Consider the following 25,397-nt stretch of genomic DNA (forward strand, 5'->3'; position numbering starts at 1 on the left):
AATGTTCAAACTTCTCCTACGTTAGATAAGAAATTGACAGACCCCTACCAACTTACTTGTACTTGGCTGACATTCGGAACAATGCCAATCCCAATGGCACTGAAAAAAAAAATTCATTTACAATTTATGTTTACTTAGATGATGATAACTCAAATGTTTTAACAAACAACAATATGTGTAAAGATGACACAATACTCCACTAACACTATCACTTTTCTATGGTCAGTAACCTGCAAAATACAGGTCACACCTATTGGCATATATTCTAAAAATGTCTTTTCATAAGTGTATCAAGTTTCAAATAGATTTGATCCTAACTTCAAAGTAAACTACTGTTACCAAAAAAACTAACCTTATTCGCATCATCCTATATTAATGTAAAAAAAAAACAAGAAAAAAAGAAAATGTGTAAAAAGTTTCAAGTAGATTATACCCTAACTTTATATCAAACTACCTTAACCAAAACCTTTAACCTAATAAGGAATGGAAGGACAAAGGGATGGACAGAAAGAAGCACAGATCAAAAAAGATAATGCTCCTTTACTATCATAGTCATACATAAAAATAACATTGATATCTATAGACATGTGGATGTATGGCAGCATTTATAACACTTTTAAACCCATGCAAAAAGTATAAAAGAAAAGGCGTTAGATATCTCAAGCAAATTCAAAATTCATAGGTCAAAGGGTAACTGCAAAATAAGGAGGACTAAAAAACAAGTCCATTGAAACCATAAAAAAAATACTGTACAATTGGTATAAATAGAGGGGAAATTATAAAGTGGACTCATTATCTTATAAATTTACTGAGTTTCTATATTTGCATGTCATTAACATTAAGTAATCAAATAAGAAGGCGATTAATGAAAGAATTTTAAGATATGTTGCTTAAATACCAAGAAGCTATCATATGAACTTGCTGACAATAATGCAATAGAATATTTTATAAAAAAGACAACCTGGTTAACAAATGGTAATAAGTACAGCAGTTTACCCTTCCTTCCTAAAATAAAGTAAATTGAGGTATAATAAATATACAGACATTGTAGCTGATCTGCAAATATAAATTCAAAATGCACAAATATTTTGTGAAAAATACACACAAAAAATATAAGGAATCCTTCAGAGATATCCTTCAGCTGCCTCAAAATAACAACCTATATAAAATAAGTAGTTAATTACTCTACATCTAATAATCTATCTTAATTGCTATCTGAATCTGATACAACCATCACTCTATTAACTGTCCCTGCTCTACAACTTCGTGTTCTTCTGTTTAACAAATTAAAAGGCACGTCTGCTGAATCATTCTGATCATTTACTGTAACAGCTGACTTAGAATTCTTATCATTTTCAAACATGTTAACATCAGATTTAGAAGTATCTTCCCTGTTCAATTTCGATGATTTAACTCTACTGTTACCCTTTTTCACTAATGATTTTCCTTTGTCAATCTTTTTCACTTCTATTGTCTTCTCTGGTTTAGATTTATCAGGCTTTTGCTTTTTTATTTCTTCTTTCTTTTTTTTTACTGTTTTCGATTTCATTTTTTTGTTTTTATCAAAGGCATGAACTTCATCCTCCAAGAAACCTTTCATAGCTATAGGTTCCTTTGGTAAATCTAGAGAAAAGTCTTCAGTGGCATGACCTGCTTTACCCACTGTTATATTTGGTTTAGTCCTTCTAACTTTGCTGGTACCCTGATCAGCAGTTAAGCTACTCTGAGAACTAGTGTCTAAAGTACTATTGTTATCACTTGGTGCAGTATTAACAGAGGTTGACTGAGAAATTACAGTTGTTTCAACAGCAGACTTTTTATTGTTTGTAGATGATGAATTACTTCTCACTGATTTCTTAACTTTTTCCCTGGAATTATTTTTCACATTTCCAATATTTGTACCAGTCATGATCGGACTACTGGATCCTAGTTCAGAATTAGACTGCTGTATACTTTCTCCAATCATACTTTCATAATCTAAGCTAGCAATTAAATCATCACCACTTGATTCACTACTGCTCTCTGACAAATTTACTTCATTTTTTATTGTCACTTTTGTCTTCTTTTGTCCTACTGAACTTTTCCCTTTTCCCTTCCCTTTACCTCTGCCTCGACCTTTTCCAACCATGATTTGTCTTGCCATGGCCTTTACTTGCTGCATACCTGGCATAACTGGAGAATTTACTGACTGCTTTGTTAGGCTACCAGAAGATTGGACTGGTTCATCAGTGACTTTGCCTTGCATTATATTAAGAGCCCTCTGCAGTCTTTTACTTTTAATGTTTTTTGGTTGGATAAAATGTTCTGGTTGAAAGAAAGTGTGTATTCTTGTCTGTGTCTATAAAAGAATACAGATTTCATTATACAGTAAGATGGACATGAATGGTCGTTAAAAATACTTTGCAACTGAAATAATAACATGTAGGAATACTCTATTTTATCAGTAATTCGTATATTTTCCCTTTGATCTTACTGCCTAATATTTTCGAGTATCAACGTACTGGCTGTATCACTGAAAATATTAGGCATTACATTTTGTGACGTCATGACATTGCGTGACGTCATAATTACTGATAAACAGAATAAAGGGTAGTCTAGATATTCCACATGATATAGTCAGTATCAAAAACTCAACTACCTATTATTCTATATATATAAATTAAAAAAATGTTTTTGAAAGACTTATTCAATCAATTTATAGTATTTAAACGTATTCATTCTTGTTACTTTGATATACTTTAAAAGATGCTATTTTCATAAAAGTTACAGTTTTAACACACATTTGACATAATATATTTCATACTTGTCTCAAATTTAACTGTTTCATCATTGGAACCAGAGTTTCATCACATTTTTCCTGACTCCATCCAAATTTTTTCTTTGTAAATCTGTTTTCAAATTATAAGGAGGGTAACATAGTAATACTAGGGACTAAATCTTAACATTTATGCAACGCAATGACATCAAAAGATGACATTTTTATACGCCCTCCCAAAATTTTGACGGGACGTATTATGGTATACAAATGGCCGATGTCCGTCCGTCTGTCCGGCGTAAACATGTCGCACCGTAACTTGAGAACGTCTTATCCAAATTTCATGAAACTTTACATAGTTGTTACTTATGATGGTCAAATGATCTGTATAATTTTTGGTGAAAATAAGATTAAAACTTTTTGAGTTACAGCACTTTGTAACTAAAACAGGGGTGTGTTTTTTTCACATGTAGCACCGTATCTCAAAACTTTCTTGATTATGGCTTAAAACTTTAAACACTTCTTAGTTATATTAGTCTTAATATCTGTATACTTTTTGGTGATGATTCAAAATTTCATTTTTTAGTTATTGAGTATTTTGTAAAAAAGGGGGAGGGTTTTTTTACATGTCGCACCATATCTCAAAAACGATTTATGATTATTGCTAAAAACTTTACAAATGTCTTTGTTATATTAATCTAAAGATCTGTATACTTTTTGGTGATGATTCAAAATTTCATTTTTGAGTTATTGAGTATTTTGTAAAAAAGGGGGAGGTGTTTATTTTACATGTTGTGCCGTATCTCAAAAACAATTTATGATTATTGCTTTAAACTTTACACACTTCTTTGTTATATTAATCTAAAGATCTGCATACTTTTTGGTGATGATTTAAAACTTTATTTTGGAGTTATTGAGTATTTTGTTAAACGGGGGAGTTTTTTTTTACATGTCGCGCCGTATCTCAAAAATAATTTATGATTATTGCTTAAAACTTTACACACTTATTTGTTATATAAATCTAAAGATCTGTATACTTTTTGGTTTTGAATCAAAATTTTATTTTAGTGATATTTTTTTTTTTTTTTTTTTTAAAACAGGGTTGGGGGTTTCACATGTGCCGCCGTTTCTCAAATACAATATATGGTTATTGCTTTAAACTTTACACACTTCTTTGTTATATTAATCTAAAGATCTGTATACCTTTTGGTGATGATTTAAAACTTTATTTTGGAGTTATTGAGTATTTTGTTAAACAGGGGAGGTTTTTTTTACATGTCGCGCCGTATCTCAAAAATAATTTATGATTATTGCTTAAAACTTTACACACTTATTTGTTATATAAATCTAAAGATCTGTATACTCTTTGGTTTTGAATCAAAATTTTATTTTAGTGATATTTTTTTTTTTTTTTTTTAAAACAGGGTTGGGGGTTTCACATGTGCCGACGTTTCTCAAATACAATATATGGTTATTGCTTAAAACTTTCTCAGAAACTATTTATGATTATTGCATTATCCACACAAGACGTCGGGCATATCATGCGCTCATGGAGCAGCTGTTTATTAAGGGTAGTTTTAAAAGTACTGTGAAAGTACTTTAATTCGTGGGTATCAATTTTCGTGGTTTGAGCAATATTTACATGTTCGTGGGTTTTTAAATTTGTTGATTTCAGTTTTCTTGAAAAAAAAATTTGAAAAATTATAAAAAAAGAAAGTTACAAATAGTCTGGATTGAAGGAAATTGCAAAGTAAACATTGACCGTGTAAATCGTAGTGATAACACTAATTAACCCATGATAAAGTGATCAATGGATTAAATACCATCAAAGGTGTTAATAAGGCCATAAACATGTCACCTTAATAAAACAGTAACATAAGCAAATGCCATAAACGTAAATTCAATTGTCAAATAGTTCTTATCAAAATCAAGCCCAGCATGAAATTATTATTTCCCATATGTACGAGAACAATGAGGATATAAAATGAACACTTTATCATACTAGCATATCAATACCGAAAATCTGACTTTTATCGACCAAAATATTTTTTATGAGACTTAAAAGATCAATAGTTGTGCAGTTAAGGTTATTAAAGATTAAATGGGTATAATCTTGCATGCGGTTGTAGTTCTGTGACTGCCATTAAAGTATTCTCAGATTTGGCGTTATTCAATATATTCTCCAGATGATATCAGTAATCAAACCTTCTGATGGGGGATCTGTCCGTGTCTTGATTTGGATAATGGTTGTTTTATTTCGTTGGATACTTAAATTCGTGGATAAGGTCATCCACGAAAACCACGAAAATTGGTACCCCACGAATAAAAGTACTTTCACAGTATTATAAAAATCATATACACTGTAGTCCTTTTTTTAACTATTTTTTGTCCTTGATAATTTTTTTTGTCAGTTATCCAATATTTATTAAATGGTATTTTTAAGGATACAATCTAATGAGATCTAGTTCTGGTTGTCCCCAGGCAAACTTCTCCTCTGAATCATCTACCTCAGGCTTCATGTAGGCTGCTACTACAAGTTCATTAGGAAAACCTAGGGATAGAAAATAGGAAATTAGAAGGTTTTGGGTATACAATTCTGCATACTTCTTATAGATTATTTATATGAAAGAATTCAATTGATTTAAATAACTCATCACTTAATTCTATGATATTGTTTTTATATTTGTACCTCAGTCTTGGTTCTTGTTTAATCTATAATACTATACATTCAAATCCTTCAAAGAATTATATGAAAATGTAGAATTTTGATCCCAAAAATTGTACTTATCTTTCTGCAATTAACCTAACATCAACGAAAATATGACTAAAAGCACACCTTGGTAGTACATCTATAAGATGCACAACAAACTTAAAGTATCTTAGAGTTAAAAGTTCAACATATAGTCCTCTTTGAAAGATCAATAATTATCTCGTCTTCATCTCTGCATTAACATAATGTTCAATATAGTAACTTTTCTCCTATATTGCTATATTTTTCATGGTGGTAAAGATATATACAAGAAGATCTAACATAAATTTATGTAAAACTCACTATAATTGAATGGCAAGAAAATTAGTGTAACATACAGCGGTCTTCCCTCTAAATATAATATGATAAACATACCTTCTGGAACCTCTAATTTTCTCAATTTTGTCTTGATTTTAGGTTCTAGTGGAGCTGTTATCTGATTTCGAGCTTCATTCCACCATTTTCTTCAATAAAGATTAGAAGATACTTTTTAGAAGATAATAAATGTGATTCTCCTGTCAGGAGGTAGAAAATCTGTTTTCCTTATTGTACTGTCAACATTTAAGAATTTATAAAACTGTCAATTGATTTCACTCTGATCATAAAAATAGGGGTGAATTAACATCTTCAATGAAGATAAACAAATGTCTGCACATAATTTCTTTGTTATTCACTTGCTGTGGAACTTCACTTTGCAAATGAAAGGAGTCTGTCATCCATATCAGTGATACACAACAGTATTTTTTTTTTATTATTATATTATAAACATCTAGCAAACAAGTAGTACTACATTAAAAAGTTTTACAAAATATAAAATTCAACTCACTTAAATTCCATTAATCCTTCTAAGTTTTCTCCAGGGAATTCTGTAAGTACCTCCATAGCAGTGATTGGTCCTACACCCTGAATTCCTGAAGTGTAGTCGCTACCACATAAAAGGGCCAGTTTAATAAAAACTTCTCTTCCAATACCTTAAAAAATAAAACGCCAAGGATTATTAATGTAAAGACACTGTTTTATTTTTGTGATAACTACAAAGTCATACACACTATGCAAGAGATTTACAAACTTATATTTGATAGTTTTAACTGAGAAATTTAAAAAAAAGCACATATCTATTCTACAAATATTTATCTTGTACATCATAAAAAAACATAAACATAAAAATAAACATTCTGAATCATGTAAAAGCGTTACATCTTTTTTTTTTGTAACACTACAATTATTTAAATCTGTTTTTTTTCTTGTTTTTTTTTTAATTATGAAAACTTTAGGTATATATATGCGGTTCCCTTGAATATTAAATCTAACATGTTTTACCTAACTGTGAATGGATACTTAATTCAGAGAAGAATTCTACATGTTTGTCTTGTTGGAAGAAATTTTTATAAACTCGTTTTCCACCGAACAACCAGACATCACTGTCATCTGTTATTGAGCCTTGCGTCAGGTCTGATATATCTAACTGGGCACATTGAGCTTCAGCCTCCATTGGACTCACAATGTACGGTACACCAAACAAATCCAACAACTCCTGTATAAAGGGTGATAAATAGTTATAGATGTATATATACAAAATATACTCCGTTATCAATTTTCTAAGCTAAACAAGAATATGTCCTGTTTACACTTTCATATGTTAATGTTCAAAGTCTTGTTTCTAATAAGAAAATAACCCAATTTTTGTCCTTCAATTAAAATTTTCTAAGTGTTAGTATTTATATTTAGACATTAGAAGATCTGGCAAAAATACATAAATCAATTTGTGCACATGTCATCAAGAAATGAAAGAAATGTGTGAAGTTGTTAAACTTTATAACTTACTTGTTGTAAAAGTATATATATAAGACATTAACAAAAAATACTTGGTCTATGCATACAGTAAATAGCAAAATGGCAACTCATTACAACATATACAGTTTGAGATATAATGTATGGAAAGTGTTTGATATATGAACAATAAACATCAGTCAATTTTTTTTTCTAGAAAACTTAAATTAAGAGAAAATTTTAATATCTTTTATATTTGATATAATGACATTTCCTTTTGTATCAATTAGTTCTGAGATATATACCCTTCTTTTTTTTTATATAAAAAACTGCTTTTTAAAAGTTTGAGCTAGAACCTTCAGTATATCATTTCAATGTATATAACATCTTTTAAAATTTCAACATGAATAACTGTTGATTGTTTTTTTCAATAGTTTTCAGAAATAACATTTTACCTGGGCTTCTGTGTACATTTGATCTGTGATTGACACAGCCAGTCTTTCTTGTTTTCCTCTTTCCTGCTGAAGATCTCGACTTTCTGCTTCTAAATTCTCCTGATAATCTCTCATATCATCCTAAAGTCAAAGGAAATAGACCAGTAGATAATTGATAATTGTAACAAACATTATAAAGTAAACTGTCTAAAACAAGAAAGATATACAAATTTTTCTAGCACAACTGTATTAAATTTTACCTCCCTTAATTCAAATAAGTGTAAAACAATAACTGTTTAATAAACAGTAAAAATTAATTAAAAAGCTAATCAATTTTAAAATCAATATACCAGTAAATACATAATTGTTAACTTTTTTCACTCACACTTGGGCATTACCCTGTAGACAGGGTGTGCCTTATTGTATTTGGCAAACAATTCCCACAAACTTAAGATATTTGATTACCAGCACCATATAAGTATCATGAAAATACTATCTAGGACTTTGTCCTCTTTACACAAGAAACACAAAGGCTCATCTTCATGTTAATCTGAAATCACAAACCTCAGTAAAATTTGTGAACTGTTGTACTAAGTCTCCGTGCATATTATCATCCTCAATCCCGTCAATATTGTAATTTGATGTTATTTCTTTTGAATTTTCTCCTTCTGACATCACTTCCTGTAAGTCTTCAGTTACTTCCTGTGCTTCAGGGGAGGAGTCAACCTCCTCCTGGTACTGTTGATAGACTGGTTCTTCATCAGAGACAATGCCAATGTTTTCTTCCACTTTCTGTGCTGGTTGGAATATGTCTGCAGGAAACAGGTCATCTGGTTGGGCTTTATCTATGTCAAGTACTACTTCAATAAACCCTTCATCTGAAAGCAAACAGATTATACTATCATTTTCATGTGAATGATACTAAGAAGTTGTGAATTCAAGCAATATGTAATTTAAAGATTTCCAATCTCATGTGAAATGAGCTTCTTTTACTGAGAAGAGGGTGGTAAAGGAGGGTGCTTGCTCGAAATAGTTTCTGTAATGAACCTTGCACGAAAAATAAATACTTTTATGTGAACCTTTTGTGACTGAGTCACTGTCTTCTTGTATATATAACAACTCTTTGTTTTACTTGACATTCCCGATTTAGTATTCACATTTATGATATAATTGGTTTACGGCTTTTAAAAAAGTATTTCTTGACGATCTCTGCCAAGTATTTGAATTTTATTTGAAAAATACAGAGCACGCAAAATAAGACTTTGAAAATCATGATGCATGTCAAATTAATTAAGCAGAACACATTGAACAGGGCACCCGTCTTGCACGACTGAGCGTCAAATAAAAAAGTAAAAACACGTTGAACGTGAAAAAAAACCAGGGCGAGATGTTGCACGAAAATGACCCTTTACCACCCTCTGAGTAGGTTAGAAGAGGTGATTTTCTTACAATATTTTTTAGTGAAGGAGGAATACTAAAAATATACAATAGTAATGCGTAAAATGCATAAAAAGAATCTACCCTCTCACAGTTTTCAAAATAATAAAAACATCGCAAATATTTATTAATTTTTCATACCTTCAGAATCACTTTCACTGCTATTCTCTGATGGCTGTTTATTCATCTCTGAATCATCTTCTGCAGGAATCACTTGATTCAATTTCCTTCTCTTGACTTCTTGTTTCTCCTCAAGAGATAACTGTTTCTTTAATGAACCTTTCCTATTTTCTGAAATAACTTGTTTTATTTCAGACTCTTTCTTTTCATTATCAATTTCCATACTATCTTCATCATTGTTTTCAATTTTACAATCAGAACTCAGAACAGTCACTTTTTGACGAAGTTCATCTAAAATACTTTGTCGAGTTGACTTCAAATCTTTTTCTGTCTTTTCTGGTGAGACGAATAACATATTTGCCGCCTTTTTTGGTGAGACAAATAACATATTTTCCGCCTTTTCTGGTGAGACAGATGACATTTTTTCTGTCATCTCCACAGTTTGACCTGATGAATTATTTGACTTATTTTTTTCTAATAAACTGCTATCTTTTATTTTTGACTGTACAATTTCTTGATCACAGACAATTGCTGGGGTTTCAATATTTGTATTTTCTACATTCACTTTTTTCAGTACACCTTCACTCTTTGCTTCAACTTGGACATCATCAATTACTTTGCTGCTTTCATCAACCAAGTTAACCCTCTGGCCTCTTCCTATCTGAAGGTGATTTTCATTGTCATTTCTTTCAACTGAATTTGTATCACATAAGGGCAAAGAATCTTCCTCTGAACTTTTATCCTTTAAAACATTCATACGTTGCTGCAGTTCTTTTAAAATATCCTGTCTTTCAGTATTTACCTTGGTTGGACAATTTATTTTGCTAGGACCATCTTTATTAACAGCAGTTTTATTATCTTGAATTACTTCATCTGCTTTAGAATTATTACATATCTTATTTAAATCATTCTGACTTTCTTCATCTGCTTTAGAATTATTACATATCTTATTTAAATCATTCTGACTTTCTTCAATTTCAATAATTTCATCAGTCTTATATGAAATATTCTGTTTATTTTCTTCCAATTGATCTCCAACTTTCTCATCAGAGTTTTCTTCTTTCTTCTTTTCTTCCAATTCTAGTCTAATTCTTTCCATTTCTTCTTTCTGTTCCTTACTTCCAAGCCCCTTGATCAATATAGAGTGTGCAGTGTCGTCTGACATTATTTTTCTGGTTTCTATAGCATCACTGTAAAAATCATCTCCTAGGAAACGAGTTAAGTCCCCTGATCTGTTGTCATTCATTTCCTTTGTAACATCAGCCAATCGAGAGGACAGCTTATTCTGTTTCATCAACTTTGCCATTTGAAACTTGGAGAAGTCATTAGATTCCTGAATGTATACAGTAATAATAATAAACATCTGAAATTTTATATATATTTGTAAGATGACCTATTGTTGTTAACTTCTATTTCATTTTGTCTATGAAGGAGATATGTCTCATTGGCAATAATACCATATCTTCTTATTTTTTATATTTATTTCATATCATGAATTAGTATGAGCCATCTATTGGTTTGTTCAGAAATGTTGAAACATGTATGGTCATCTTTATCCTTTTTTGGATATATTCTCATTCTCATCATCAATCAGATCACATCTCTCCAACTTTACCAGGTACCAATAATATAAGCAGATAGTTGTCTTTGGCAATCATACCACATCTTGGTGGTTGTCATTTGTTGACGTGGTTCATTAGTGTTTCTTGTTTTTATATAGTTAAGAATGTTGGTTTTCCTGTTTAAATGGTTTTACACTTCATTTTGGTGTGCTTTATAGCTTAGTTTGGTGTGAGCCAAGGCTCCATGTTGAAGGCCATACCTTGACCTATAATGGTTTACTTTTAAAAATTGTGACCTAGATAGTGAGTTGTCTCAATGGAATTCATGCCACATCTTTGTATATGCTTTTGGTGATATCAGCACATTTTAACTGTTCAGTTGCATTGTTTAAAACGTTTTGGCTCAGTCATTTGCTTTCAGCATGTATCACTGACTATTTCTGTTTCTTTGATATTTTTATATAATCCTGTCCAAATATAGTTCACTGGAAAACTAGATATCATTGAGATGGGAGCCATCTCTGTGGGCCCCGCTGTCAATAACGTGGGGTAAATAAGTTGTATGGATAATCTGATATAAAGCATTATTTGAAGTTATAACATAGTCTTATGTGTGATTTTATTCTAAGATTTTAAGTTAAAACTGATAAATATTCTCAACTTACTTTCATAGTATAATAGTGATATGACTGCATGATGTGAACTCATTGTTGACTACTCTAAGGTGACTTCTGGATATATGGATTGATGTTTGAACAATATGTTTAAAGGAGCTGCCCAATTGATATTTGTCACATATTTTTAGAATTATGCCTTCAATATATTATGACCCACCAAGAATAAAGTATGAAATATTAACGGTTCTCGAGAGATAGAGCGGACACAATTTGTTAAGAACAACGAATGGATGGACAGACCGACGGACTGACCTTTGACCTAGGATGCATACATTAAGACACATTCTCTGGTGTTGGTTAATATATATGTTAAGTTGAAAATGTTTGTCAGGTATAAAGAATGAAATAATAACAGCTGTCCTCTCAAAATATGGTGTGGATCAAATTTGTTAGCGATGGACAGACCAACAGACAGACAGACCTTTGACCTAGGAAGTTGTACATACATCATGACACACCCTCTGGTGTTGGTTAAAATGGATTTCAAGTATAAACTTTGAAATCATAAAGGTTATCTAGATATGGAGCGGACACGATCTTCACCACAGGACACAGGGTTGTCAACTGAAACCAAAGTTTTTGACCTTGACCTTTGACCTAGTAAGTTGTACATACATCATGACACACCCTCTGGTGTTGACTAATAAACATTTTAAGTATTAGGTAGCAATACACAGTTAGGAAAAAAACTTAAAATTGACACTCATAATTTTTAAACACCCCCTTTCCCCTCCTGTCTAACAAAGAAGGCTTTATATGTGTGTTATGCATGTATATACTTTTAGAAAGAGAATCTTCCATAGATTTGATTTCTAATGGTCATAAGGGTGAAATATAATCCCTTTTGGGTGTAACCATGGCAACAATCTGCATTTTTTAGATACAAAATATAGCAAAAAAGGGGGGTGAACATGTCACAAAAGTCTCCAAAATTTGGTCTAAAGGAAAATTTCAATGAATTACAGTGATACCTTTCCTGAATCCATAGGTTTATATCTATCAAGTGATCCAAAAAAAATCATATGTCTTCCTGCTCGTTTTTCCATAAAATTGAATTAAAAAGATCCAGCGCAAAATCTTTGTTGATAAACACTACAATAATTTATGGACCTATGAACGGTACGGATAGGATAATACGGACTGTCAATCATTGAAATGGCCTATAAAACATGTTAAAATCAATCTAAATGTTCATATAAACCCACTCAGAAGGCTATATTATTCTTCAATTACCTAAAAATCAATTTTATTGTACAAAAACTTTCATATTTAAAAAATTCACAGGGGCCATAATGCGAAACTAAACTTCTAACTGTGTATTGCTACCTTAAGTATAAAATCATAACGGTTCTCTAGATATGGAGCGGACAGGATCTTCACCACAGGACACGGGGTTGTCAACTGAAACCAAAGTTTTTGACCTTGACCTTTGATCTAGGAAGTTGTACATACATCATGACACACCCTCTGGTGTTGGTTAAAATGGATGTCAAGTATAAACTTTAAAATCATAGTGGTTCTCAAGATATAGAGCAGACAGTATCTTCACCACAGGACACAGGGTTGTCAACTGAAACCAAAGTTTTTTTACCTTGACCTTTGACCTAGGAAGTTGTACATACATCATGACACACCCTCTGGTGGTGGTTAATAAACATGTAAAGTATAAAGTATGAAATCATAATGGTTCTCTAGATATGGAGCGGACACATAGTGTTACGAACGGACGGACAGACAGACGGTACGACAGACGGATGGACAGACGGATGGACAGACAGACGGACGGACAGACTGATCACTATAGGGCGACCAGCCTAAAGGCGGGGCCCTAATTAATTATTTTCAACTTTTGAATGTTTTTCTAACTAAGTGATGATCTGTTACATTTACACTATCATATTGTATATACTCAGGTCTCAGGTAGTGTGTTCTGATTGGATACATTGGTAACATGTATTGTAATTACTTAGACAGTGTTTTTATTGGATAACTAATCTATATTTTATACTGTGTATTCATGCAAAATGTTGATTTCACCCGTCTTAAGGTGGTACTTAACACTACAGGGAGATAACTCTGTAAAATCAGCTAAAGGTTTTAATTTCGCTGCGTTGTTCAGGGAATATAAAGCTTTTCAATGTTCAAAACTAGTGTTTGTCAAAGTGCTATACAACCAGTGATTTTCTGATTTTTTTATACTTTTGTCAAAGGGTCAAAGTAAATACTTTTAATGTCAAAATTTTATGAAAATTAAACGAGCCAAAATAATTTTAGTGAAGGTGTTGGGTACCACCTTAAAGATGGAGAAACCTTGCACCTACCTGAGGAAGTTCTAGTATCTGATTCCATGTATGTCTTTTCTTCTTTTCTTTTAACAAAGTGAGGACTTCATGTTTCATTTCTGATGGCAGACTGTTAAACACATCTGATTCTATGTCAATTTGATTTAAATCAACCTCATCCTGCAAAAACATTTAATGCAATATATCATATTTTCTTAAAAGTTCATCCAATCCCTTGTTTTTCTTTCTTTTTTTTTGGTGACAAAAATATTAAAATAATAATACATTCAGAAAGAACTTTGAAATCGTAACGTTTCTCAAGTTACAGAAAGAACATAGGGTTGTCAACTGAAACCAAAGTTTTGACCCAAGAATTTAAACTAGAGGCTCCAAAGAGCCTGTGTCGCTCACCTTGGTCTATGTGAATATTAACAAAGGACGCATTTGAATTCATGACAAGATTGTGTTTTGGTGATGGTGATGTGTTTGAACATCTTACTTTACTGAACATTCTTGCTGCTTACAATCATTCTATCTATATTGAACTTGGCCTAAGAGTTTCAGTCGAAAACGTTAGTTAAAATTTACAAATTTTATGAAAATTGTTAAAAATTGACTATAAAGGGCAATAACTCCTTATGGGGTCAATTGACCATTTAGGTCATGTTGACTTATTTTAAGGTCTTACTTTGCTGTACATTGTTGCTCTTTATAGTTTATCTCTATCTATAATAATCTAACAGCACTTTGTCCGATCCATCTGAAAATTTCATGGCAGATAGATCTTGACCTGATAAACAATTTTACTCCCTGTTAGATTTGCTCTAAATGAATTTGTTTTTGAGTTATAAGCCAAAAACTGCATATTACCCCTATGTTCTATTTTTAGCCATGGCGGCCATCAAGGTTGGTTGGCCGGGTCATGCCACACAGTTTTTAAACTAGATACCCAAATGATGATTGAGGCCAAGTTTGTTTAAATTTGGCCTGATAGTTTCAGAGGAGAAGATTTTTGTAAAAGATTACCAAGATTTACGAAAAATGGTTAAAAATTGACTATAAAGAGCAATAACTCCTAAAGGGGTCAACTGACCATTTTGGTTATGTTGACTTATTTGTAGATCTTACTTTGCTGAACATTATTGCTGTTTACAGTTTATCTCTATATATAATAATATTCAAGATAATAACAAAAAACAGCAAAATTTCCCTAAAATTACAAATTCAGGGGCAGCAACCCAACAACGGGTTGTCCGATTCATCTGAAAATTTCAAGGCAGTTAGATTTTGACCTGATGAACATTTTTACCCCATGTCAGATTTGCTTTAAATGGTTTGGTTTTTGAGTTATAAGCCAAAAACTGCATTTTACCCCTATGTTCTATTTTTAGCCGTGGCGGCCATCTTGGTTGGTTGGCGTGGTCACGCCACACAATTTTTAAACTAGATACCCCAATGATGATTATGGCCAACTTTGGATTAATTTGGCCCAGCAGTTTCAGAGGAGAAGATTTTTGTAAAAGTTAACGACGACGGACGACGGACGCAGGACGATGGACAACGCCGGACGCCAAGTGATGAGAAAAGCTCACTTGGCCCTTCGGGCCAGGTGAGCTAAAAAACATTATGACACACTCTCTGATGTTGGTTAATATACATGTCAAGTACAAAGTATGAAATTAAAATGGTTCACTAGATAAACAGTGTTCCAGCTAGGCTGTTTTCAGAGGGCGCGGCGCCTGCCCTTTTCCGAGTGGCGCCCTGTGCCCTTTTTACAGTTTCCAGGGCGCCCTGCCTTTTTTTAAGATCGATTGCATATTAATTTCTGCGTATTGATATGATACGCTAATTACTAAATTTTACCTGGGGAAAAGTTTATGACTTTGTTTACGACCCCAAGCTAATCAATGGTTACAACTGGTGTCATAATCTGTTGTTATAGGTAATCTGTTTATCGGATGGGTCATTGATGATCATCAACATTTATTCATTCAAATAGAATCGGTCAGTCGGCAATTATCTTTGAAGAAAATTATGTGTATACAACAACTTGGGCACAATTTGCGATGTTTACTGTAGTTTCATAGAGGAAACGTAATGACAGAAAGTTGGAAAACCATAATAAACTGGTTGAAGACATTGTTTTACTTGTTTTCCATAAAATAAACAGAAATTCAGACGTATTTCTGCCTTCATTTTTTATACGAAAATAACAAAATCGGCCGCCATATTGCGATCATATTTACATCATATTTACGTACTGTTTATATTCCTCAAAAGGAGCACACCCGATTTGTTAGGTACCGATGGACAGACTGATCACTATAGGGCAAACACAAATTTGTAATTTGATGAACATCTACATTTGTAGTTTACCACAAATACATGAAAAACCAGATGCTCCGCAGGGCGTAGCTTTATACGACCGCAGAGGTTGAACCCTGAACGGTTGGGGCAAGTATGGACACAACATTCAAGCTGGATTCAGCTCTAAATTTGGATTGTGATTAAATAGTTGACACAGCATAGGTTTCTGACAGAGAATGAATGTGTTCTAATGAACTTAAAATTTTTGTTTTCTCTTAGAGCAATTCACTATGCTGTTGAATATTAATCCTCTCAAAAAAATGTTTGAAGAAATTTTCATTTTATTTATGAAATTTCATTTCAAGTGAGAAAATTGAACCCATTTTTTTTAATCACATCCCCCTTTCCCTTATTCCAAATTAATCTCAATTAAATTTCTAATGGAGTTTGCAACAATAACTACTCATTTAAATACATCATAAAATATTAAGATGTAAAAAAAACTGCTTGTTATCACTGAATGGTAAAGATTATTTTAATTTATCAGTTGGTAGTAAAAAGTGAATATACATTGTATATAACAAAGATTTGAGTTGATTCTGGACAAAGAAAGATATCTCCAATTAAAAAAAAATATTGCTATTGCACAATATTGTGCAATTAGATATTACTTGCTTACTATTCTGGACAAAGAAAGATAACTCTAATTAAAAAAAAATATTGCTATTTCACAATATTGTGCAATAAGATATTTCTTGCCATTGTGCAATACTGTGCAATTGAAAAGACTTGCTATTGCACAATACTTAATATAATATTTTAGATCCTGATTTGGACCAACTTGAAAACTGGGCCCATAATCAAAAATCTAAGTACATGTTTGGATTCAGCATATCAAAAAACCCCAAGATTTCAATTTTTGTTAAAATCAAACTAAGTTTAATTTTGGACCCTTTGGACTTTAATGTAGACCAATTTGAAAACAGGACCAAAAATGAATAATCTACATACACAGTTAGATTTGGCATATCAAAGAACCCCATTTATTCATTTTTTTATGAAATCAAACAAAGTTTAATTTTGGACCCCGATTTGGACCAACTTGAAAACTGGGCCAATAATCAAGAATCTAAATACATTTTTAGATTCAGCATATCAAACAACCCAACCGATTAATTTTTTGTCAAAATCAAACTAAGTTTAATTTTGGACCCTTTGGACCTTAATGTAGACCAATTTGAAAATGGACCAAAAATTAAGAATCTACATACACAGTTAGATTCTGCATATCGAAGAACCCCAATTATTCAATTCTTGATGAAATCAAACAAAGTATAATTTTGGACCCTTTGGGCCCCTTTTTCCTAAACTGTTAGGACCAAAACTCCCAAAATCAATACCAACCTTCCTTTTATGGTCATAAACCTTGTGTTTAAATTTAATAGATTTCTATTTACTTGTACTAAAGTTATGGTGCGAAAACCAAGAAATATGCTTATTTGGGTCCCTTTTTGGCCCCTAATTCCTAAACTGTTGGGACCTAAACTCCCAAAATCAATACCAACCTTCCTTTTGTGGTCATAAACATTGTGTATAAATTTCATCGATTTCTATTCACTTAAACTAAAGTTATTGTGCGAAAACCAAGAATAATGCTTATTTGGGCCCTTTTTTGGCCCCTAATTCCTAAACTTTTGAAACCAAAACTCCCAAAATCAATCCCAACCTTTCTTTTGTGGTCATAAACCTTGTGTCAAAATTTCATAGATTTCTATTAGCTTAAACTAAAGTTATAGCGCGAAAACCAAGAAAATGCTTATTTGGGCCCTTTTTGGCCCCTAATTCCTAAAATGTTGGGACCAAAACTCCCAAAATCAATACCAACCTTCCTTTTGTGGTCAAACACCTTGTGTTAAAATTTCATAGATTTCTATTCACTTTTACTAAAGTTAGAGTGCGATAACTAAAAGTATTCGGACGACGACGACGACGACGCCAACGTGATAGCAATATACGACGAAAATTTTGAAAAAATTTGCGGTCGTATAAAAATTATACATCAAATAGAAATATTTTCATAGCAACAGATTATCCCCAAAATTATGATGAAATAGCAGATTACCCTTTAAATTATGATGACGTCATCTACACACGCAGAACAATTGGTTCTGCAATGAAAACAGCGAGAGGATTGTCCGGTTGTGTGAACAATCTAACTAAATTTAGGCAACTTTCAACGACTCATAGCTTGGATAAAAATATATGATTTCTCGTCCCCTAACGCATTTACGGTGTCCTCAATATTGACAATAAGAATCAATCCCTTTCACACATTAAGTAATGAAAATTTGTAGTTTTTATATTTATTAAGATGTCTATCAACTTTGGCTAGTGTACATGATGCCCAAAACGACATTCAGTTTTTTGGGTATGCAATTTCCTCGTAATTTCTCAAAAAGTAAACAAGATAGTCACATTCTGAGCCTCAAAATCTTCTTTTTGTCTATATTGAAACCATTCTGAAGCGTACGAAAGGTAGAAATACGTTAAGTATTCATGTTTGACAACCAGAGCATGCATATGATGTCACATTGTTTAAATGCTAAAGACGATGCAACAGTTTCGCTGACTTTTTCATTTATGGCATTTTCAAGCCAAAATATTTATTAAATGAAATTTATGTTAATATGTGGCATTAGAATGGAGATAACTGTATTGTTTTTTAAGCTTGGCCTTCGTAAAACTTGATTTTACTGTCGCAAATATCTGTTTACCTATCTCCGCTCCGCGTCGCTAGGTACTCTCAATTTGCAACAGTAAAATTGACGTTTTACGAAGGCAAAGCTTAAAATACAATACAGTTATCTCCTAATTTATCTCTTCATTAAAGTATTCAATAAAGCATAGCATTCTCTTATTTTCAATATTTTTATCATTTGAATAAGAAAATTACAATTTAGAAATGTGCATAACTTTTGAAGCGGTGACAATTACTCCTCAAACAAAATCGTAAAATCCTCTCAAATTTTTCATTGCATAACCAATTGTTCTGCATGTGTACATTACCAGCCGTGATAACTGATAACCCTTAAGAGCGAACTATGGGTTATTTGTAATTCCATTCTTTAATCAGGGTGTGCCATTTATGTGGTTTACATTTAGTCACATATTTGTGATTGTTTTTTTTTAATCCGAAGATAAACATGTACCAGTAACAATCTTTCTTGAGCTGAAAATTCTGCTCTCCTGCTTTCTTCAGAGATACTGCAACAAAAAAATTGAAACAATTTAGTTTAAAAAGACATACCATTTGACAGCTAGTTGAGTTTTTCCCTAAATCTGGCCAATAATTGCAATATCTAGGGGAATATTGTTGAATATTCAGAGTTGATTTTTATTTTGTAAAATTATATGAGGGATAACAGTAACCAATATTCGTGCAATATCCCTGTATGGCAAATTTTGAAAATCTATTTGAACATATTTTTATCACTGATGACACCAATTAATTGAGGCCTTGTTCACCACTGTGCAAATTTGATATATAATTCCTATAAATTGTTTTATGATAAAAAGATATTAAGTAACTTAAGTAAGTTAATATTGACAACGTATATCATGTATATGGTACTATTCAAATCAAATCAAATCATATAAAAAGGTTTATTAAGCTGTATGTTGAATTCAATATTTCTTAGCAAATTTCATCTTACTCTGTTAATTAAATTAGTAATTCAAATTATTTGTTTATGCACAGGAATGATGTTATTACCTTTTAAATTCCTCTGGTAGGGGAGGTAACTCAAACATGTCTGGTTTCCCTTGATTTGAGGTAGAGGGTTTTGGTCCAGATGAACTGTGCTTACTGCTGTCATCTTTTTTCAACACTGCATTGATTGCATGGCTTTTCATTAAATTTTGCACAAGATTTTTTGTTGCTTTATCACTTTCTAGTTCTGCAAATTCTTTCTTTTCTCTTCTACCAGCCTATATATAACAAAAACATGCTGTTTTCATACATATTATTTATGATCATGGTTTCTTTGCACTATTGTGATAACATCTCAGTAACATGCATTATTCATCTTGTTTGAGCAATGTAGATGTTTCTCATTCAGCATGATGCAAAATTACCAACTCACTTCATTACGGAAGCTGGCTTGTCATATTTTAGATTTTTTGTCAGATTTTCAGAATCCTCTGGTTTTATCCATTTAAATGCCTTGAAAATATTTGCCCGGTGACCCCCATATTTCTTTTTAAAATTCTTTAACATGTATAAAGATAAGCCATCTGTAAAAGTCTTCTAAAATTCTAATTACTTTTTAACAGTTTTTGAGAACTTAAACTTGTCAATGATAAAGATATGAAAAGTCAAGAGAGAATATTTTCCCGCTAAAATTCCAATGGCTCATATCTCGAAAACAAGCACGGTGACCTATATATTTTTTTTGCTCTTTGGATTCCTTAAGTAATTCCTGATCAATATAAACTAGTGTTTTGAAAAGTTAATTACTTTGAAACTGAGAAGCGAGCTCCCTTAAAGATTTATAGTTATTAATATGAATGGGATGTCAAAGCATTAGTTTTTTCCTCTGTTGAAATCATAGACGTGTTTATACAATTATCATGTAATAAACTAGACTATCGCTCATTCATTTCCAAAATAAAAACCTTTACAATATTCCAAAAATTAAATTCATGGTTCTCTTTTTTGAACTTGCCATTGTTTGTTTCTTGAGTACAGGAACACCTCCATCAAATACAAAGACTGGTTTGATTCTATAGTACAGGAGTTTACACAGTCTATTAAACAGGACTTGTAGATGAGCATTAGGTAGAGGGTTACCATCCCTATCCCTCATACCCTTGACTGCCTGGTGTAACCATATACTTACATCTGAGAGCAGGGTTAAGGAAATGTATATATAAAATACATGTAACTAACCCAGTAATCGTTTAATTATGAAGAGGTAAATCTTAGTACCTGTTAATTTTATTCTACATGTCTAGAAGCATGGTGATATTAGTACTTACTTTCAGCTGTAAAGTGGGCCTGACAGTTTTATTATCTAGTATTTTTTAGGCTTAGTAAGGTTATATAGATGTATGTTTGAGTTTTTTGCATGTTGTCTTTATAATTTTAATATAACATTTCAATCTAATCTAAAAAACATCCACATTGTGTTGACCATACAAATCAACAACGTATACTGATTAAAGGATACCAACTGCAAGTATTTTACCCTCTAGTGATTGTAATGATACTGGACGACCTGTTGGGTTTAGTAACTGCCATAAACCTTGAACTCCCATCTTTGTTTACACGTTCACTGTAAAATAAAATTTTGAAGTTAAAAAATAAGTAATGTTTATCTCAATCATGTAAATTCATCATCATTGATTAGCTTTGGTCTTTATATCTAAATCAGGTATGAATGGTATTTGTTATTCAACTTATTGTCTATTAAGTTGTGTGCTTTTTTATGACATTGTGTGTTAAATTATTCCACTGATATGGTAGTCGTGGTACTGAAGTGCTCGAAAGGCTGGTTAATCCAAGCTACCTGTTTGTGTGTTTGTTCATGCCAGGATTCATGTCAGATGTTATTATTGTATATTGGAGTTTTCTTGTTAGCATCAGATGTATAGTCATATCTGATCGGCTTAATGCATTTAGTCTACATGTAGCTTATCTGAACCTTAAGTGATTTTGTAACAAAAGGTATGTCCATGTGTCCTGAAGTTTTGAAAAACTGTCTGGACTCATTATTTTCAAAACTGGTGAGCCCATAGATGCATCAAGATCATCAAGAAAGAGGATTGAGACTCTGCTACTCACCACTACTACTTGTCACTTAATAACTATTCATACACATGAATCTAGTAATTTTCTTCTTCTTTTTTAACCTATAAAGATATTGTTGTGATGATATAAATGGACTTAAATCTTTAATCATTAATAAATGTAATTATTATTGATTACCAAAGTCTCAAGTTTCTTATGATGTCAAAGCGTAATTTAATAATATTATAAGAATAATATTTTATTCAATAAAATATCAAGCATATTTATAATTACAATTCACAATATATACAATACATAAAGACAATACTAACACATAAATATATGGTAAAATATATTGGCATGATTATGAGTGCAGTATCCTTTATAAGTGTATGAAAAGAATTGTAACTGGGCTTCGAAATGGAACTATGTACAAGAAATTAGGTTGGGATTCCCTCCAGAATAGAAAAACTATTTTTGGAGATATTCCTAATTACATCGCTGCTGATTTCCAGAATCGGTTATAGTACTACATGTAGTAACCACTAATAATGGTAAGCTCAGTTCTGTTATAAATTAACGACATCATAAAAACTAAAAGAAAGCACTATACACTATTGTTAAACCAACAGTTTGTTCTAAAACAAGACTAGAAGGTTACACGTCAGAAGTACTAATTTTATTTACACTGGATAACTGACAATACATGTGGTCCAGCAAAGCTACAGAATCATTTCTTCTATATAAAAATAAGGAGATGTGGTATGATTGGTAACGAGGCACCATCAAGGTCAAACGAAGTGGATTAAAGCCACCATAGACAACCGTATGGCCTTCAAAATTCATTCTTTGTAGTCTGCTATAAACGGCCAAAACATGAAAAATGTGAAACAATACAAATTGAATCTTAAAAACTAACATTTTACTAACCCATAATTGGCAATCTTAAACATGTGAACACTATATTATTCTAAAACCTAAGTGACTCAGTTTTATATGTTACTAATAAGAAAGAATATATATTAGTTACTAGTACCAAATACCTAGGAGGAATACTTTTAAAAAATCTTATTCACGATGTAACAATAAACTTTTAAAACTTTCCAACTAAATCTTAACTATAAAATGGTGCAAAAATAGTTTTTTCAATAGTATCTTTGACAGCTACATGTATAGACTAAAGAATTAAAAACGGGCAATCCATACAAAATATACCATTCAACCCAAAGGTCATTTGGTCTTCAACACAGCGAGAAATCAAACACCTATGCAATATAGACATGATAGATGGATCCCTGAGAAGGCCCTGTTACATAACGTTCATTAGATCAACAATATGGACTCCATTCTATGCTCCTAAATGTAAAGATGAACCAAAATTTTTAAAAAATATACAAGAGCAGCAAAGGTTTAACGTTTCCTGGTTTAGGTCACACACAAAAATGTGGCGGGTTTAAACTGGCTTTAAGCATGCCACTCATTTCTCCTTCATCTCTAGGCAATGTAGACATATATGATTTTAACGTACATAATTTTGAGTGTCACTGCAAAAGACTTAATTTCGCAGTCCCTAACGAATATTGCCTGGCTCTGCAGCTGCCCCAAAAAAAAACACTATAAAAGAAATCTGCAGAAGGGGCCCGGTCTTCTACATATATGTACTATAGTTTGTTCCTGCCTTTACGTTTGATATTGGACGGTGCTAGCTATGAAAGTTAGTAATAATAAAACTGCAAGCGATCCGCTGTATTTCAAAAGGCTATCTGCATCTTCAGAAAATACTATATGATTATGTAAGTAATCCATTTTACTTTTACAAGAGACTTAGATGAAGTCCAAACAACAAAACAAATAAACAATACTGTATATAATTCTATAAGCAATCATCACTCCAAGATGTTAAAAAGTTACACCAAAAAATTCAAATAGTTTCGTTTCCACATTTTACACAATTCAACTTTTGTAATTCGCAACTCGACTTTCTTAACTCGCAACTCGACTTTCGTAACTTGCAACTTGACTTTTGTAACTCGCGACTCGACTTTTGTAACTCACCACTCAACTTTTGTAACTCGCAACTCAATTTTCTTAACTCACAGCTCGACTTTCTTAACTCGCAGCTCAACTTTTGTAACTCTCAACTCGACTTTCTTCACTCGCAACTCGACTTTCGTAGCTTGATACTCGACAAAAAGTGAATCTCATGTTTTATTGATGTCATAAATAAATAAATTAATCCTGAGAAGTGTTATGTAATTCATATTTCTAAAAAAAGTAAACCTTCAACTTTTGATTATATATTACATAATCATATTTTAGAAGCAGTAAAAGACAGCAAATATTTAGGCGTAACTATAAGCCATGATCTTGATTGGGGAACGCATATTGACAATATTACTTGTAAGGCAAATAAGACCTTAGGTTTTCTTCGTAGGAACTTAAAAAACTGCACACGTAAGGTTAAAAACCTTACGTACACATCACTTGTCCGTCCGGTCGTCGAATACTCTTCCCCTGTCTGGGATCCGTACAAAAAACAACACATCACTCAGGTTGAGCAGGTACAGCGTAAGGCAGCCAGGTTTGTCTTTAATGATTATAAAGACAGATCACCTGGAGCAGTTTCAAATTTAATAACATCATTGGAATGGGAAAATTTAGAATCTAGAAGGAAGAAGGCTAGATTAACTATGCTGTATAAAATAAATTGGGGGTTAGTGGAAGTTCCTAAGGACAACTTAACAATTTCTGATAGACGCACTAGGGGGAAACATAAATTTAGGCAAATATCCACAAATAAAGATTTCTATAAATTTTCATTTTATCCTCGCACTATTTCGGACTGGAACTCACTACCTGAAGCAATAGGTATGTCTGACACCCTGGAATCCTTCAAAAGTGGCATATCCACTCTAACACTTGAAGGATCCACAGCAACTTATTAAACTTTAAAGCCACTGTACATAATGTATATATGTTATTGATAACGATTTTTCTTTGTCATATTGTTTTTAAATTAAGTCCATATGTACATAGCACACAAGTTCCGGGAAGTTTTACACTCCTACCTAGGAGTCTACTCCCGTATTCGGAAGAAGAGAAGAAGAAGAAGAAAACTCTACAGAAACCATTTGTCAACATCATAAACAAGGTGATATATGATCAGTGACTGTATATCACATTTAAATATTTAAATATACAGTCAATGCAATTTGACTGCTCAAATAGCACAGCTGCAGTATATAATTTTTTTTTTATAAGTGTTTTCTTTTGGTGAATAAGTGTAAACAAATCCTTGCACTTACAGGGAAAGTGTCCCTTGCTACTGATGATGGTATTTAACCCACCACCTTTCGTATCCAAAGAAGAATCTGAAATTTCAAGACTTGAGAGATCTACAAAAAAATCTATCGCACATCATTTTGTGCGATTTTTTTGTTGACTGAGGGATTTTCCAATTTTTAATTTTTCGCCAATTCAGTAAATCAATGTATTGATCAATCGTAGAAACCAGGT

The 25,397-nt window shown here is 32.1% G+C and overlaps 1 protein-coding gene across 1 annotated transcript; it reads right to left on the bottom strand.

Annotated features, from left to right (window-relative positions):
* Nucleotides 1-444: 444 nt before the first annotated feature.
* LOC134710864 (DNA excision repair protein ERCC-5-like) lies at nucleotides 445-25,388 on the bottom strand. Its single transcript, XM_063571274.1, has 16 exons — nucleotides 25,187-25,388; nucleotides 21,322-21,426; nucleotides 20,818-20,993; nucleotides 19,866-20,080; nucleotides 19,303-19,357; nucleotides 13,826-13,966; nucleotides 9,749-10,598; nucleotides 9,287-9,712; nucleotides 8,273-8,586; nucleotides 7,730-7,849; nucleotides 6,825-7,038; nucleotides 6,331-6,475; nucleotides 5,880-5,968; nucleotides 5,204-5,306; nucleotides 2,804-2,888; nucleotides 445-2,338 (listed from the first exon to the last, which is right to left on the bottom strand). The coding sequence occupies exons 2-16, from the start codon at nucleotides 21,407-21,409 to the stop codon at nucleotides 1,205-1,207; spliced, it is 4,155 nt and encodes a 1,384-aa protein (XP_063427344.1). The 5' UTR covers nucleotides 21,410-21,426; nucleotides 25,187-25,388; the 3' UTR covers nucleotides 445-1,204.
* Nucleotides 25,389-25,397: the final 9 nt, after the last annotated feature.

This window comes from Mytilus trossulus, chromosome 3 (assembly GCF_036588685.1).
Source record: "Mytilus trossulus isolate FHL-02 chromosome 3, PNRI_Mtr1.1.1.hap1, whole genome shotgun sequence".
Classification (NCBI taxonomy): domain Eukaryota; kingdom Metazoa; phylum Mollusca; class Bivalvia; order Mytilida; family Mytilidae; genus Mytilus; species Mytilus trossulus.

Excerpts from the sequence above, each read along its gene's own strand:
- LOC134710864 (XM_063571274.1), bottom strand. The coding sequence starts at position 21,409 with ATGGGAGTTCAAGGTTTATGGCAGTTACTAAACCCAACAGGTCGTCCA. Across the intron at positions 20,994-21,321 it reads GGGTAAAATACTTGCAGTTG|ATGTAAGTATATGGTTACAC; the intron begins GTATCCTTTAAT and ends CCCTGCTCTCAG. Across the intron at positions 5,307-5,879 it reads AAAATTAGAGGTTCCAGAAG|GTTTTCCTAATGAACTTGTA; the intron begins GTATGTTTATCA and ends TTCTATCCCTAG.